The 17,190-nt window shown below is 39.5% G+C and overlaps 1 protein-coding gene across 1 annotated transcript; it reads right to left on the bottom strand.

Moving 5' to 3' along the window:
• Positions 1–1,212: 1,212 nt before the first annotated feature.
• LOC130183795 (CMP-N-acetylneuraminate-beta-galactosamide-alpha-2,3-sialyltransferase 1-like) lies at positions 1,213–7,941 on the bottom strand. Its single transcript, XM_056399488.1, has 7 exons — positions 7,909–7,941; positions 6,352–6,634; positions 6,017–6,210; positions 5,669–5,848; positions 3,480–3,525; positions 3,270–3,389; positions 1,213–2,251 (listed from the first exon to the last, which is right to left on the bottom strand). The coding sequence occupies exons 2-7, from the start codon at positions 6,592–6,594 to the stop codon at positions 2,084–2,086; spliced, it is 951 nt and encodes a 316-aa protein (XP_056255463.1). The 5' UTR covers positions 6,595–6,634; positions 7,909–7,941; the 3' UTR covers positions 1,213–2,083.
• Between the last annotated feature and the right edge of the window lie 9,249 nt (positions 7,942–17,190).

The raw sequence follows: 17,190 nt of genomic DNA, 5'->3' as shown, positions 1-17,190 counted from the left end.
TTTGGCTGCAGTGGAACAACATAGAACACCTGGAGTATTGTAAAGTAGAAGGTAGAGCAACACAACCCCTTAAACTAAAAAAGGATCATCTGTGAACAATTGACTGGTATCATCCATGCCCAGGATAGATCGAATCAGTCATCACAAATAAAGTATTATTATTTTTTTAATTAGAATTAGTCTCACTATTTGGTAGAAATTGAACTTAAAATCTCAACTGAAATAAGTTTCTGAAAATAGAAAAACAGCAACAGCTACAACAACAACTGCACACGTCCAATGTCTTGCCTTTCAGTTGTCATAGTAAGAAGTAAAACAGCACCTTAATTGTGTCAACATACATAAGTAAAATTACTTGTGTAACAATGTACTCAGATACAAGTACAAAGTACGCATCTGTATCTGAGTAAATGTTACTGCGTTACATTTTTAAATGGGGGAAGAGGAGGGGTAAAAATATAAATATATATGGTCATCACAATAACATGATAAAACTGTTAAATCAAATAACATCTTCAGGCTACAGGCGCTGCTATACACATTTTAATATTATGAACTGTTGTTGAGTCAACTGTGGGATCATGTTGGAGGAAGTGGTTTAGTTGAGCTTTATTACCTTATAAAGACAGGTGTTTGTTATTTATTAACAGTAGAAACACCCAGGACACAGCAGGTGTCCATAAACTTTATGTGGCAACATTCAACTTCATAAACCAAACAGCTGCTACTTCTTGTAGAATTAACAGCGGAATAAAGCAGAGATGTATAAATATACATACCTACCGTGAACGCCACACGGGCTGCAGAACACAGACAAGACGCTGTACGTTGCTCGGCAACACAGTGGTTGTTGATGCTGCACAGTGTTGCGCACACACATCTGTGTGAACATCAAGCCTCTCCTCATGCAAATTATAACCAGTCCAATCTGTCTCACTGCGCTCCTCAGTATTTTAGCATTTAGCGTGACTCTTTTACTCAGTAACGACTTCGACATCAAATGTAGCAAAAATAAAACACTTGAGTTAAGAAATACTTTAAAGGTTTCAAATGCCACAGAACTGAAAACGTCCTCACTAAATTAATTGACCTTTCAGACAGGTGAGCTGCAGGCTCTCAGGTGAGTTTGGATAGTGGGTTCAAACAGAGTAGCACATCACCTATTCTATTCATTAAAAAAAAAAAAAAAAAAAGTGTAAAACATACGTTTAAAATCCAAGAAAAAAAATCATGATGACAATTTAATCATACTTTATTATTTGCCAGATGATAAAAAGTCATATAAATTAAGAAACTAATATTACAATTGTAGTTTGCTTTGTACAAAAAAAAAGAAGAAAAAAGGCAAAAACAAAAGGGGTCTGTACATTTTTTCATTTGAGGATAGAAGTATAAATAAAGCAACATTAAAAAAATGTCTTGTCAGGGAGAAAATCTTCATTACATCCAACAAGGACGATCCTCCATACTGTTTGTTTCGTCAGCAGGATTACACAAAAAGTTCCGACCCGATTTGCAGTGAACTTGGCGGAGGGATGTGGCACAGGGAAGAATCCATTAAATTTTAGTGCTGGTGCCAGTACAGGGGCAGGTCCAGGAATCTACCCCTTAAGTCAGAAAAAAATCTGACTTATCTATGCAGTCGAGATCAATGAATCTGTACAATTTGGTGCAGATCCATAAAATAATGTGGATCTCACAGATTTGTGTTGGATACCATGACTGGTCCGCAACACATTTAAATATTCATTCTTTCAAAGGTGACCTCTGCCTGAGAAATGCGAGCCACAGAAATGTGTTTATCTATTCCCTGAAACTGTGGGCAAACGGAGGAAGTCACGGAAGAAATGTTTCCTATACTTCAATTATTTAACAGACTCAACAAACTTTTTTTTTTTTGTCACAGAATGAGTCTATTCTTTTACCATGTGGTTCTGTACTTTTCTTCGACACAGGATTAATCTACTAAAAGTTAGCATTGTTAGGGAGGAAGAGGAGCAGAGCTGTCACTTGAGTTGAAAGGGCCGTTCTCCTTTGTCTTGTTTTGCTTTACAAAAATTTTCTATCAAAGCTGACAGACAGATCACCACCCTGTATAAAACCCGACTGTCTGATTCTCAGCTAGCTGCTTAATGATGTCATACTCATGAGATCCAGGATGTACTCCAGTTTTTAACTTTAGTTTTTTCAGTTTTTCCCAGTAATGACTCCAGTTTCCATCTTTGTCCGCTCCATAGCCAAACACACTGACCTAGGATAACAAAAAATGAATATATGATAAAACCATCAAACTATACACAAGCAGCGTTGGCAGAGTGGCTCATCTCATTCAGACAAAACAACCTATCAAGCCAGTTGGGTCAGTCAGTCAGTCAGTGTGGGTTAAACTAAGCAGATACAGATATGCAGATATAACACACTGACGTCCAACAACATTATTTAACATAAACAACAATGCTCACCCAACTTTTAGCACATTTCAGGATGTGCGTTACTAAAACCGAGTAAATTGCTGCCCGATGCAACAGACTGGTACCCAGTTTTGTTAATCCCCCATCCCAACATTAACTCTTTGAGAAGAAAGCTCTATCGAATCGTCTGAATCTGACCTGAGCTGGTACTAAATTGGCAGGAGAAACGGAAACGTGGCCACATGTTGAAAAGCAATCAGAGGCATCATTCGGAGGAGACTGTCCTCACCAGCACAATGACAGCACTGTTTGTTCAAGTGTCTAAAACAACCTCTCCCTGACGAGAGCCTCTCATGACTATTGTGAATTATGTCTGTTGTTTCTCAGAATCCAAGGCGGAGGTATGGTAATGTGTGTTTTGTTACGGCACTGACAAAAAACCTCTTGCAGAGGAGGTCAGGGTGGATGAACTTTACATTCTTCCTCTCTTTTTCTTACAGTGAAGTCGCATTAGGAAGTCATCGCTCCATGGCCAGTATGCACAGGAGGAATAATTACAACGTGCATGTGTGAATAAATATAAACTTTTATAAAACGTTTGTGTGAAAACCTGAACTAACCTTTATCATGGAGGTGGTTTTTGTACTGGTCATTCATAAAACACTCATGTTGTTTTGGAAGGCTACAAGCATATTTTGTCATTTACTTTGGAGGACTTATTCATTAACTGAGAACGCAGGAAAAACCTTCGTAAAATGCTGCGAAATGGCACAAGGTTACTTGTTTTTTTCTATCCGTCATCATTTATTTGCAACAACTTGTCAATCATTAGTTTGTTAAATCTAAAGATTAACTTACCTCGTCACAAATGTGCAGGGCGAGGACCAAAGCCATGAAGCCAGTGGACGGATACCTGCCCTTTTTTTCCAGCCATGTGTCGTGAACATACCTCATGAAAGCTGGATTGACCACCATCACCTGTCACACATCAGAATTAGCCTTGAAACTTGTTGTTTATGAACCATCACCTTTGCAGCCAACGAAGTTGACATTCAAAACAATTCTCACCAAGTCCTTGTTGGCTTTGATGTGTGATTTTACTGGCATGTAGGACCTGGAGGAAATAACATGGAATGTCAAAATCAAACTAAAGCACAGATGCTTTTCCTTCATTATGTCTTGAACAAAAGGAAAATTCATGGTTATGGTTTAACGAAGCCGACGAGAGACAGTACAGTCTGTACAGTAAATGAAGGGCTCACGACTTACTGCACTTGGCACTGAATGTTTGCATTGGATGTAAATTGTGCGCTGCAGGTCGATCTAATATAAATGTTAATCTTTAACAACAAAATGAACAATCGGTTGTCACAGACGAGGGGGCTCTTTAGTGATACACTGAAAACCTACAGAATCCTTCAGAGCAGACATCTAGAAACCAGATTACAGTATATGTGTAACAGAGAATGTGTTGACATGCTCTGTAGTAACCTGGTTACTGGAAATCTGCGTATACATTGCAGCAGCTCAGTAATCAGATTTCTCCCCCTGCCCCTGACCTTTCGCTGAAAGCCGTTCTTACTTATTTTAACTGTAGTCGTGACAGAAGACGCCGTCTCTGTCCCAGAGTTTAACAAGTAGTCAAATGTTCTGCATGGAGACAGACTTGTTTACATATCTAGAGGCAACTTTGTGCTGGTTTCTATTTTCATCCGGCGGCTCTGCTGTTACGTTTCCTGTCTGCAGTCTTTTGACATGAACATGCATACTTGTAAAGAGCCGATTAGAAACCTGGTTATCTGCTGCAAAACAAAAAACAGTGTTCTCCTGAGGAACTCTACCGGCGTCTCATTTACATGACATTTAAGAAATAATCGTACTGGAAAAAGCAGACTGTGAGGCATTACTTAGGTGTATGGAAATGCTCTGATATCCTGCTCAACTAGACTAAATTTACATCTTCACATCTTGTTCTCTGTTCACAGGTTGAGCCCTTTAACCTGGATTCCCCGGGCATCTATCTGTCATCCAACAGAGCGTAGCACATCGGACAGAAGGGAAGCGTAAACATCACGGTACACACCCACTGCTGTGTGATTCTCACACACACACACACACACACACACACACACACACACACACACACACACACACACACACACACACACACACACACACACACACACACACACACACACACACACACACACACACACACACACACACACACACACACAAATAGCCTGCATAGGTGTGTTCTGAAATATGAGCATATTACATGGCTTCTCAGTGTAAAAAAAAAAAAGGGACACCTTATTCTTCAGTTCATCTGAAAAAAAAAAAAATCTATATTTCCAGATATGAAAATACAGGGTTTTCACCTATGGAAGATTTATTTTTTGTAAGAATTCAGACTTTAATCCCAGAGTTCTGACTTTACTTAGGTGCATGGAAATGCTCTGATAACCTGCTCAACTAGAAAAGAAATTTTACATCTTAACATCTTGTTCTCTGTTCACAGGTTGAGCCCTTTAACCTGGATTCCCCGGGCACATATGGGTTTCAAGACAATCTTGCAAAGGTTTCTTTGAATTAACAGTAATGTCCAATAAGCTGTGGGCCAGCAGTCATAGCCAAGGAAAGACACTGATTAATGCAATGGTTGTGGGCACAGAGGAAGAGCCTGAGTATATATGTGAGTAGAGTAGTTTGCCCTGAAATGACTGGGCTGCCATGTTTGGAGATTTTGTCCTCCTTTAGAAAGGGAGACCTAAGCTACAAAACATCCTGCCACAACAGCCAGACTGACATTCCTCAGTGTGTTACCTTTGCCTTCATTTGCAGAGGCTGCAAAGTCCTGTTTAACACACAAACCTAACAATGGGATATAGATAATAAAGCACCTGTTAGGTTTCCATGGTATCCAAGGTAAATGTGTCGTGACGGAAAGGTGATCACTGACTGACTCACTCACTGACTCGTTGTGTTCATAGAAAACATATCAAAACGTACAAAAATGACATTTCCACCTAAACATGTTTGCTGTTTCAGTCTAGTTGTATAGAAACATCATTTCTGGGAGAGAAAAGTTGAATCTAAACATACAGTACAGAGCAGGTATGTGATTGGCTCTTGTTTCAGCCTGAACGAGCCAATCACATGTAGCAACTGTTGTGTTTGCCTTGATATGAAGAAATGAAATGGTAATTTGGGAAAATTTGACAATCACATGCATAGTCAATAAAAATATGACTCACGCTCCAGAAAACCCCGTAGTGAAGGCTTTAATGAGCCACTCCAGGTCCAGTATCTTGAATGGAACCAACACAAGATGAGTGGTGTTGTCCAAGTCCACGGCGCTCTCTGGATACATGACATGATGAGTCGTTCTTTTCCCAACATCTGCTTCGTAGCCTTTGGTACGGCCAGTGTTCATTCTAAATAGCGCAGAGGAATATATATCATCACATGTTACTGTCATTGGCAGAAACAGAATTTGAACTTTTAGTTTCTGACACAGAGGAGGAAATTTGCAGTGTGTGTCCAACGGGGTCGCTAATAATTGCTCAAAAGATTAAAACAGCTTCCTTCAGATAAAAATGTACCTTATGATAACATCATGGAAGTCTATCAGAGGTCCATAACGTGATCCATTCAAATTACCAGAGTTCCCCACCACAGCACAAGTCCTGCAGCGGTCAGAGCTGGCCTCTACATCTGGAGTGGCTGGGAACGTCTTAAACAGGTTGTCCACTGTTGCACTGTAGTAAGTGAAGTTGCGTTTTTCAAGCTGTATGCCCTAACACAGCAAAACATAAAATACTGTCAGACAAGTTGTGAACTGTATTACATAGGGGGAAAAAGTCAGTGAAGCTGTGTCAATATATGCTCATATTTCATTTCCTGATGGGTCACTTTTTCTTGCAAGTTGTCAACTTACTTTCCACCACCTGAACGCCGCCTCAGAGAGACTGTGCTTTGCTGACAAAAATGGCTCAACAGATTTGTTGAAACGCTGCATGAACCACACATCATCCTCTGATAAACATTTCCCACAGGCACAGGGGCTTGTGTTGTGGAAAGGGGAGAAATTCTCCAAAGACACTTCCGCCACACGTTCCCTCAAAACCACAAAGACACTGACGCAGAGCAGCAAAATGAACATCCTCACTTTTGACACCATCTCGGCTGCTTGATGCTTGTTACTGGGAATCTGTTTGCATCTGTAAGCAAAGTGAGCAGTGAAATACAAAGTGAGTCTACATTCAGGAGCCAGGAACAAATTACCACATCATCTTTATTTAGTTACGGTAGGCAAAACAAACGAGTCAGTTTGGTACTGGAGCAGTCACTGACTAAGGGTCATATGCGGGTTACATGCACGTGACGCCACGCCACGCCACGCCACACCTCACCTCTCCCTCCCTCCTCCAGTTCTGGTGAAGCAATCGGCACAATTCGCTATTATTCCTCCTCCCTTCACTGTTTAGTGACGTGATCACAGGTGAAAACTTGGCTGTTGTACTGATATTTACGTGTACATTCACATACACACAGATACATTTACCGATGTGTTGCTTACACTTTGTCAGGGCGCGTGGCATGGCGCGCGCCTCGCCTCGCCGGCTTTCATGTGAGGTCGGCAAAACAGGGGCGAAACATTTTCCTTTGTTAAATAGTTCGATTTCGCGCGCTTAGGGGTCACGTGATAACACCAATTTCCTGTTTGCAATATTAATTTAAATACATTTTTTTTTCTTATTAACTATGGGAGCTTTATCTAGCCAGTGAATTTGCTTTATCGATATATCTTCTTTATTTATTTATTTATTTTTGTTGTAAATATTAAACCTGGTGGGAGGGGCTATGGGTTTATGACGGGATGCCTGGCCTGGAGTCAGTCTGAACGCTTACATACAGAGTGCTTTACCTTTGTTAGCCTATTCACTATTTTTTATTTATTTCAATTTATTTATTGTAAATAATTGCATACTTTGCACTTTGGGAGGTAAGCAAATGAATAAGACCCACACTGTCTTTGACCTTGCCTGTATTTTTTTCCCATTGAGGAGGAGTTTGAGACAGAACTGGCGACAGCTCATAAAATCTAAAATAATAAAAATAATATAATAATAATAATAATAATAATAATAAAATAAATCTCTACATAAACTCATCTTCACATCAGTAAAATACAGCTGACAGTTAAATCACAGTGCATTTTGTCTTTGATGAGAACTCCTTCAGACTATTTTATTATATAACACATTATCATTATTATTGTCAACAAAGCTACTACTAATACTAATAATAATAATGCTAAATAATAACAATAATATGCTAATACATCGTTTCTGGTGGCAGTATTGTTACTTGATTCTTCGTCCATTATTTTATGAGTCAAAATTTACCTTAAATCTATGAACGTCCAGTTATTATTATTGTTATTATTATTATCATTTAAAATTTATTTATCATGAATTGATTTATCTCTTACCTGATGGGAGTAAATCCTCTTATAGTCCACTTATATTTGTCTGTCATCCAACAAACTGTAGCACGTCGGACAGAAGGGAAGGGTACACACCATGTTACACACCCACTGCGGTGTGATTCACACACACGGACACACAAAGCTTGCGCAGATGTTTGTTCTAGAATATATGAGGATATTAAATGGCTTCTCAGTGTACAAAAAGGAACTAATCCTTCAATTCATCTGAAAAAATATATATATTTCCAGATATGAAAATATATCTTCACCTATGTAAGATTTATTTTTTTGTAAGAATTCAGACTTTAATCTCAGAGTTCAGACTTTAAACTAATTTAAAGTCTTTCAGGTCTCAGATTTTCACTTTTGGGTCGTCATTATTACATTTCCATTATTTTTATTTCTTGTGTGCATTAGTCTGAAACTGTTTTTGTTTTGTACAAGTTTCTACCACATAATGTAAATCATCTCACAATTAACCCCTTAGATTCATTTTGCAACCCCTTTTAGGTGCCCCAACTCCCAGGGTGGAAGCTACAGCACTAAACCCTTTATCAGTTGGTAAATTTATATGAATTCATTACATTTACATCTATACGTTCTTAAAAAAATGGGGCGCCTTTCTTAGTACTCACTGCAGACTGGGTGAGATACGTCCCCACCTGTTTGGTAGCAAAAGAAAATATGAGGTTGCAAGCAATTAATATAATGAACATAATGAACTCACCTCAGTCAAGAGTGGTAACTCTTCAGCTGTTTAATGTGCAGATGGTGATATAACATGAAAAGCAATATAGAGACATTTCACCAACACTACAAGAAAACTGGATCAATATCCAGCCACATGCACCTCATGCTGAAGATAGAGGGAAAAGATGGACAGACAGTGCTCCCTGTACTGAGAGATTTTATTATCTTTCTAATTTTCTCCTTTTTCAATTCTGACTATAGGTTTCCCACACTCCAGGATATCTGTTGTTTCTGCTTCATTTTACTGTGAGTTTTTGAAGAATTGATACCCAATCAACCCTTTTCTACACCACACTTGATCTTACTGCCATTTCACAGATGCCATAGACTTCGTACTGTGATGTGGGAACAACTATGAAAATGTTCATGAATAAAAAGTCCAGTCGGTAACAGTGTAACATGAATTAAACAGAAACAAGACCAGGTCAAAACCTGCATGGTTGGACAGCGTATGGTCAATGTGCGAAGTTGAGGGTGTAGTTGAAAACTGTGGTGGAGCCGCTGTTAATGGAGAATCTGATGCATTTATTGTGGTTGTGTCCTGGTATTATTGCCTTGTGGGTGGAAATCAAGAGATGTCTAGCCTTGTATTAGTTTGTGCCCACAAACAATAATACTTGGTGACACGGTGTTGTCTTTGCACTGTGCTTAGTTTCAATAGGTTTCAGCCCTTTATCTGTTTCTCCTAATAATATGATTACAAATAACAGAGCTGTGCGCGGTAACACGGGTGTCAGATTGGGACATGCCTTGGCAGCACCTGACCTGAAGTCAGCATTTCCATTGAAAAGTGGCGCCAAACGCCCACAGGAATACTATGACAAAGGGGACACGTAGACAGACATCGGGAACACAGTGTTTCAGAGGGCAGGAAATGACATCAGTTTAAAGTGAAAATTAATGTTACACAAAGTCCTCTGATTCATCAAAATATTGATTGATTGGTTTGACGTATTCTATTGGTAATTACACATATTGTAGATAACATCACTGAAAGACAGAGATGGCGATGTCAATCTGTCAGCCAGCCACACTGTAAGCCAAACACAAATAAGGTTTATTGCCAAGCAGGTTTTCACTTACAAGATATTTGGCTTGGTGTAGTATCCAATTAACGTATTCAGAGGAAATAAAATAAAGTAAAATACTGCAAGAGTCAAACATAAATATACATATATTACAGAAAAAAAAATTTAAACAATGAAAACAATCCTACAAAACTATGTACTAAAGTGTTTTAGAATGACAAAACTCCTGCTGGGCAAGATGTGCAAAAGGTATTGATTAGGGGATGTGCAAAAGGTATTGATTAGGGGATGTGCAAAAGATCACAGTATAGACAATATCCGTCATGTGCAGGGATAATACCTCAAGGTGTTGATGTAATGGGGTTGATTGATGAGGCCAGATGCAGAAGAAAAGGCAGGTGCTGGTCCATCATTGGTGATGATTAGACCGGACTTCTGGTCCTGATACAGACAAACATGTGATAGGACAATTCCTTTAGATCATACAAGTTCTTTATAATCAAACATCTTAGATCTGTTGTGTGTGTATATTAAATTGTGAAGATAGATATGAATATGCAAGAAAATAAAGACAGTATGAATATTCTGAGATATATTACAATGTGAACACTAGTAAAAGTATGAATATTATGAAATGTAAATGAAGGGTAAACAACTAGAGGTATGATAAGAATTCAATGTACACACACTATATAACCAACATATTCAGTAGTACAAATATGGATATACTGTAAAATACATAACCAATATAGTCAGTGGTATATTCATTATTAAGAATCAACAGTATGGACGTGTATATACACTGGGGGGGGGGGTGATTTAATCAGTGGTATAAAAGTCTTACTTATAAAAGTGAACGACAGCATGTTACTCACCTAGATCCTCCTCACTGTGTCTGGACTCTCTGCCGTTGGTGAGACAGGTGGAGGCGATATTGCATCTGTACTGGCTCAGGTCCTGATGAAGACAGGTATGCTGAAATCTCCGGAGTAACAGTAATGTAAAGTGTTGAACTGATCGACGTGTATTCAGTCGGTCTACTGGGTCCATACAATCTCAAGCTCGGCATCAAATCGCATCTCTTTACTCTCAGGAGCCGTCTCCAGCGGTGGAAAGCCACACCGAGATTTACTCGTGTTGCTTCTTTTCTCTGCTGTTAAACGTGGTTTCTTGTCGGGAGCGGTCCTGCGGGAAACAGATGAATATTACCTTTTAGGAGGTTCAGCCATTCCTGCGTTTCTGTGACGCTAACTTCAAGCTCTGCCGGAAGTTGTTCTTCGTGGGACTGAGGGAAGACTTGACGCGCCACTGACTCACACAGCCTCTAGTGTCACAAAGTGGTATTACAACACAGGAAAGGTCGGTGCTGGCTGGTGACCATCCTCGTTTCAGTAGATAACTGAAAAAGAACAGATGGAGGTCTTGATCATGACATCGTCACTGTAGCTGCTTCACACGCTGTTGATAGTGTTAATTCATTTTTGAACTTTTTAAACTAATGTTCTGGCCAGATCTTATATTGCACCTTTACAGCACAACCACCAAAGATCACATTTAAAAGTAAAGCTACATGTTCTTTGCCCACATTGCAAACTAACTTAGTTTTGACACTTAAGTTAAAACAAAGACATTGAGCTTAACTTGACTGATATTGACACATTTGATGCATACAAAACATTTTGATTTGCTTTGACAGTATATAAATCTATGCTTGGAATATAAAATACAATCATGCTTTTCCCTTATACTTACATTCAATTTGTGATGTACAAACATTTGTAGGTTAGGTAGTCCAGGCAGAGGAGGTGGCCGAACAGAAGCAGGGAGTGGCGCTGGAGTGAGGGGGGGGGGGGGGGACCAACAGCACTGGATGAGGGGCCGTGCTGTTCATTGTCTGGAGGAGGAGGAGGCAGACCCCTGCTGGAGGGCCCAGGCTGCTCCTCCAGGACACTGAAGTTAAAGGGCTGTCCTTGTCCCACCTGGAACACAAACACAAACAGACTGGTTTAGGACTTTCAGCTTCCATTAAAAGATAAATCACAGAACAGATTACTACACACCAACAGCTTTATGACAAACTCTTACCACTGAGTCAATTCAAAGAGCTGGATGTTGGTTCTGAGCCATCAACCTCTGGCCGGCCAGCACTGTCTCTCTAATGGCCACATAATCTTTGAGAGCAAATTACCACCGAGTCCTCACGGTCGCTCTGGACCACATGGCCACTGGGTGAAGACGGCAGAAAAAGTGTATATATATATATATATATATATATATATATTCAAAGATGGCAAAGACGGTAACTGAATAATTATTATTTTACTGCACAGTTCTTTTTTCTTTTGAATTATATTCTTAAATTACATTCACGATGGCCTTAAAAAGCTCTTAAAAACTCTTCAGTTTCAGCTGTTGAAACCGCTACATAACCAAGATAGAAAGTTAAAATGAGTGCAGTGCAAAGACCGGACATCTGCTGTTTCCCTGGTAAAAATGTTGTAAATAGTTTCCATTGTGCACAATGCTGTTACTGCATGTAGGAATTAATTTGTAATTTGTGCTTTCTTTTATTCTTGCAGCTTACATCGTGTGCTGAGGTACAGGGGATGGATGGGCATCGGTTGAGAAAACTAAGGTCATCACACGACTCGCTATCACAGGGTGAGGAGCCCTGGACAGAGATCATCAGTTTCATCAGTTTGTCTTGCTGTGGTTGTGGGGACAAATTTGGGTTTGAAACTATCAGTGTGAGGTTATTTTGGCCAGTCGTGACAGCTTCAAAAGGCTTTTTTAAGGGACACCTGAGGTCAGTGTCAGGATAAGTCTACGACATGAATGAAACTGGAAGCAACGTCCTTTGTGCAGATTGAAACGTGAGGAGTGAAGTTCACGCACCGAGCAGCAGGAACATTCAAAACTCTACAGCTCCAGAGGCAGAAACACCTACTAAGAGCAACAGGAGGAGATAGAGAGAGAGGCACAGCCTGGACACTCATGTGGAGTGAATAACAGAGTTAGAGAGATGCAGTGGTTTTCAGAAAGTTTACCGTAACCTCGTTGGCAGGACAACATGGACTGTACTGTGTATACAGTGTTTAACTGTAGTCTGTGCCTTCATTTCTTCTGTATTAAACTGTATTATAACTACATACTGTTCCACGGATGTCATGTTGTGATGTGTGATTTACTGTATTTCAAGGGCACTATGAAAAGTTTCTTTGCATGAAAATGTGACTTAAGTGCAACTGTAACGTAAAACACTGCGTGAATTGGTTCAGCGAGTTAAAATCACATTGAAAGAATCTTGTGAATGTTGTATGGATCAGTGTAAGGCAGTTTTCCCCTGAGCTGCAGCCAGCTCAAGCAGCTCTGTCACTCACATGTACAGACTTCTGCTGCCCTCAGGTGTAGTTACCTGCGTCTCTTTCTCCTCGGAGATGATTGTGTATGGCACGACACCGCGCTGTGAAAAGATTAATCACATCCTGTTCGTCACCCACAGCCCCCTGGCGAGGAATTTTCTGACTCACCTAAACGCAATGCGCCGCTTATAATAAGGCAGTAATAATGCGGTCGTACTGGTGCAGTTAGGGAGGCAGGAAGAAATGACGAGGTTTTCACTGGGCTCTGTTTCTAAATGCGTCCCATAGATCAGGTAGACAGAGCTGGAGCAACGAGTAATTGAGCACGGCTGGTTCTCCTGCTGGACTTTGGGCGATTCCCCCTGCATGACTGATGGATGTGTCTGAGAGGAAGCGCCTGGCCCTTCTGCTACTATCACTCTGCCTAATTATATCTGTGGGACCGCACTCTCAACTCGAAGAAAAGTATGAATATGTAAATATTAAGAAACGAATTAATAAATAAATGCAATTCTGCTGAGGGGGAAAACACACAATGAGGTGCTCCTCTAATCATTTCACTGAAGAAATGTTCAAATCTCTGCCTTGATTTCCTGGTATGAGTGTTTACCTGCTGAGACAGCAGTCAGGCCTTGATAACGGAGCTCTGCCGTCTAATCCACTGATTTAATATTAATTAATTCAACTGCGATCACGGGTATTTTTTCATGAGTACCCAACGATGACAAACCATATTTATCTGTTTGACAGAATCTGCTGTATAAACGTTATCCAGACAAGGTAAATATAAAAACAGGATTTAAACAGTCTGTCATTAAAAAAAAAACAATATGGACGTAACTTCATGAGGACTTTAGAGAATCTATAGCCGTTCTCATGACTTGAGCTAAATGCTGACATCAGCATGTCAACATGTTCACAATCACAATAGAAAAGGTTTCCATGCATATGTAGCGCAAATTTTAACCTAATTATCAGAAAATCTGATTAATGCTAATAATTACAATTACACATTTACAATTAATCCTGGAATATTGAAGTTTTGACCTGATCGTGGTGCTAGAGCATCACTGAAATGAATTGGATTCATCCTCTGGGGACCATGAATGTCTCTGCAAAACTTCCAACAAATCCATCCAGTAGGTTTTGAGATATTTTAATTTGGGGCAAAGTGGTGATTTAAAATTCAACTATGTTATAATGATATCACCAATTCATGAAAGGTGCCATTAACAAGAGTTTACCTTAAAATGAGTCAATATTATGTCAGAGATTCATCAACGACACCATGCATTAAGTCATCAGGCTCACTAAAGACAATAGGGTAACAGTACTTAACGGTAGTCCCATGTTTTCATAACTACTCTGCAACAATAAGCCCAGCAGCTTGTAGATGTATTAAAATAATTTATTGTCAGATAACATATTCAACCCTGTGGCAAAATCCTGAATTCCCATAACTAGGTCAAGTTCATTAAAGGAACACAAGGGACTGAGTTTCATGTCGTCTGAGTTACAGTAAATGGCATTTTCATTGTTACCAACCTGAGCATATAAACTGATAATAGGTTTAAAATGTGGTCATGTTGTTATTAAAAAAAAACATTGAATAGCAAACCATGCAAAACTAACTGCAGCAACAGTCCAATATCTGCTGCAAATGGGTTTGTGAGTGATTAAGATCAGATTAGCAGTACATCAAAATGCAGGTCCTAACCTCCAGAGGCAAAGAGTTGCAGAGTGGAGAAGGATTTAGTCCTACTCTGCATTTCTTTTTCAAGGTGGTTGTGGATTCTCATGCAAAGAGCTGGTGAACAACCTGGGCAAGTTTCCAGTCGCAGAACTCCTCAGGGACGGCTCAGTATTTCACCCAGCACGACTTCTGTCATCAGATATCCCAGATATGCTCATAATATCAGTAAAACAACAAACAGATCATCATTCTGCTTTCTCTTGCATTCCCAAAAAAGTGAATGTAAAGCCACAAAAATCTAATTTTCTTTTGTCTTCACATCAAACATGCTTTTTCTTAGTCAACAGCATTAGTATTTAAAGGAGCTATTTGTAAGTTTTGCTATCGCTACAAAGCCAACATTAGCTTTAACAGCTGCTTATTTACTGTGACGGGAAACTTTGGCCAATCACAGGCCTTTTCATAGAGAGAGAGAGAGAGAGATAGAGAGAGAGAGAGAGAGAGAGAGAGATGCATTTGGCTCACGGCTGAATTGCTTGTGTGGAGTGGAGAGCTGCAGGAGGACAGCTGAATTTTCGAATTTCACAACAAATGCATCATATTCTCCATACTATAATTACAAAGACAACATTTTACTCTACTGGTAGTACACTACTCTACTACACTAGTTTTTCAGGTGATAATAAACCAAAAGTCCTACGGGAGCTGGGTGGAGCCACCAGCTGGAGTGATGCAAAATAACATGAGGAAGGAATATTTTTCTTTAAAAAGACTGTCACTGAGCGTCTGCCACAACATATTCACACTGATACTTTCTCAATAGATATTATAGATATTATATTTCTACGAAGCTGAACTGTTCAGCTCCAGAACGTATCTGAACTGCTTTACTAATCTATATAGGCTTAAAGTGCGCACTGTAATTTGTGTGATGAAGGAAAAAGTAGAATTAAAATGAATATTGGATCATAAAACCCGGTCAGGACATTCATAAGTGAAAGCCTCATTTTCATTAGTACAGAAATGAGAGAGACTGTCTGTGATGTGGAGGCATCAAAGACACTCCTCCACAGATGAACAGTAACCTGGATAATGTTAGAATCATACAGGGATATGAATAATAAGCTTCTGTTCTATGTCATAACCTGATTTAAACCAGGATAACACAACAGGGACCTTTGTGTATACATATTAACTGAGAGATTATGTTAAATTTGAAATAAAAAAAAATATATAAAAAATAAAAGTATTATAAAATCACCATAATGGTCATAAACAAATTATTCCATTGTGAAGAAAATTTTCTGGCAATCCATTCAATAGTTGTTGAGACTGACATCGCCATCCCTTTGTTTCAGCGTTGTTATCTACAATATGTGTAATTACCAATAGAATACATCAAACCAATCAATCAATATTTGTATGGTAACGATGGATCAAAGGACTTTGTGTAACATTAATTTTCACTTTAAACTGATGTCATTTCCTGCCCTCTGAAACACTGTGTTCCTGATGTCTGTCTACGTGTCCCCTTTGTCATAGTATTCCTGTGGGCGTTTGGTGCCACTTTTCAATGGAAATGCTGACTTCAGGTCAGGTGCTGCCAAGGCATGTCCCAATCTGACACCCGTGTTACCGCGCACGGCTCTGTTATTTGTAGTTACATTAGGATATGTCAGGCAGAGGGCAGACGATGACAGCCTGCAGTCATGGTGTTGGAGAGAGAGTCCTGTTTGTGTAATGCGAGCTAACTGGTTTGAAGCTGAGTAGTTCAAAGTGTTGTATGCCAACACATTTTTGATGGTAATGTAGATTAGTAGGATAAGCCTTTTCTTTAACCATTATTAAAAAGTGAAAATTGAGACCCTGCATTGTGCCTGTAAAGAATAGAGTAAGTTCTACCAGTGTGCTGAGTCTGGGAACAAGTACACCAACCTTACAGCACCCAGCACACCTCGCTCTCCTGCCCATCAATAACGCTCTTATGTCTACTCCGCTCAGTGATTGGCAGAGAGGCAGAGCAGCAGTTTTTGGCTCTAATTTATGTATTTTGTGAGACTATGTTGTGGCTGTAAAATCAGGATTTCATAATTGTAAATGGCTCAGAAGTGACTGCTGGTTAACATTTAGTCATAATGGGCCGTGGATCAGTCACTATTTCAAACTCGCTCTGTTTTCTGACAACAGACACAGAAGAACATGTAGTGGATGAGAACAGCTTTATTGTGAATTCCACTGTATTAAAAGACTTTATATGTGAGCACAGAGAGTAGGAGAAACAGATAAAGGGCTGAAACCTATTGACACTAAGCACAGTGCAAAGACAACACCGTGTCACCAAGTATTATTGTTTGTGGGCACAAACTAATACAAGGCTAGACATCTCTTGATTTCCACCCACAAGGCAATAATACCAGGACACAACCACAATAAATGCATCAGATTCTCCATT

Source organism: Seriola aureovittata, chromosome 16 (assembly GCF_021018895.1).
Source record: "Seriola aureovittata isolate HTS-2021-v1 ecotype China chromosome 16, ASM2101889v1, whole genome shotgun sequence".
Taxonomy (NCBI): Eukaryota; Metazoa; Chordata; class Actinopteri; order Carangiformes; family Carangidae; genus Seriola; species Seriola aureovittata.
The sequence above is the reverse complement of the archived record's forward strand: the minus strand, read 5'-3'. Positions and strand labels throughout refer to the sequence as shown.

Coding starts and splice junctions, on each gene's coding strand:
- LOC130183795 (XM_056399488.1), bottom strand. CDS start 6,594: ATGGTGTCAAAAGTGAGGATGTTCATTTTGCTGCTCTGCGTCAGTGTC. Junction 3,526..5,668: donor ACTACGGGGTTTTCTGGAGC/GTGAGTCATATT, acceptor TATTTCCTCCAG/GTCCTACATGCCAGTAAAAT. Junction 2,252..3,269: donor CCCTGCACATTTGTGACGAG/GTAAGTTAATCT, acceptor TTGTTATCCTAG/GTCAGTGTGTTTGGCTATGG.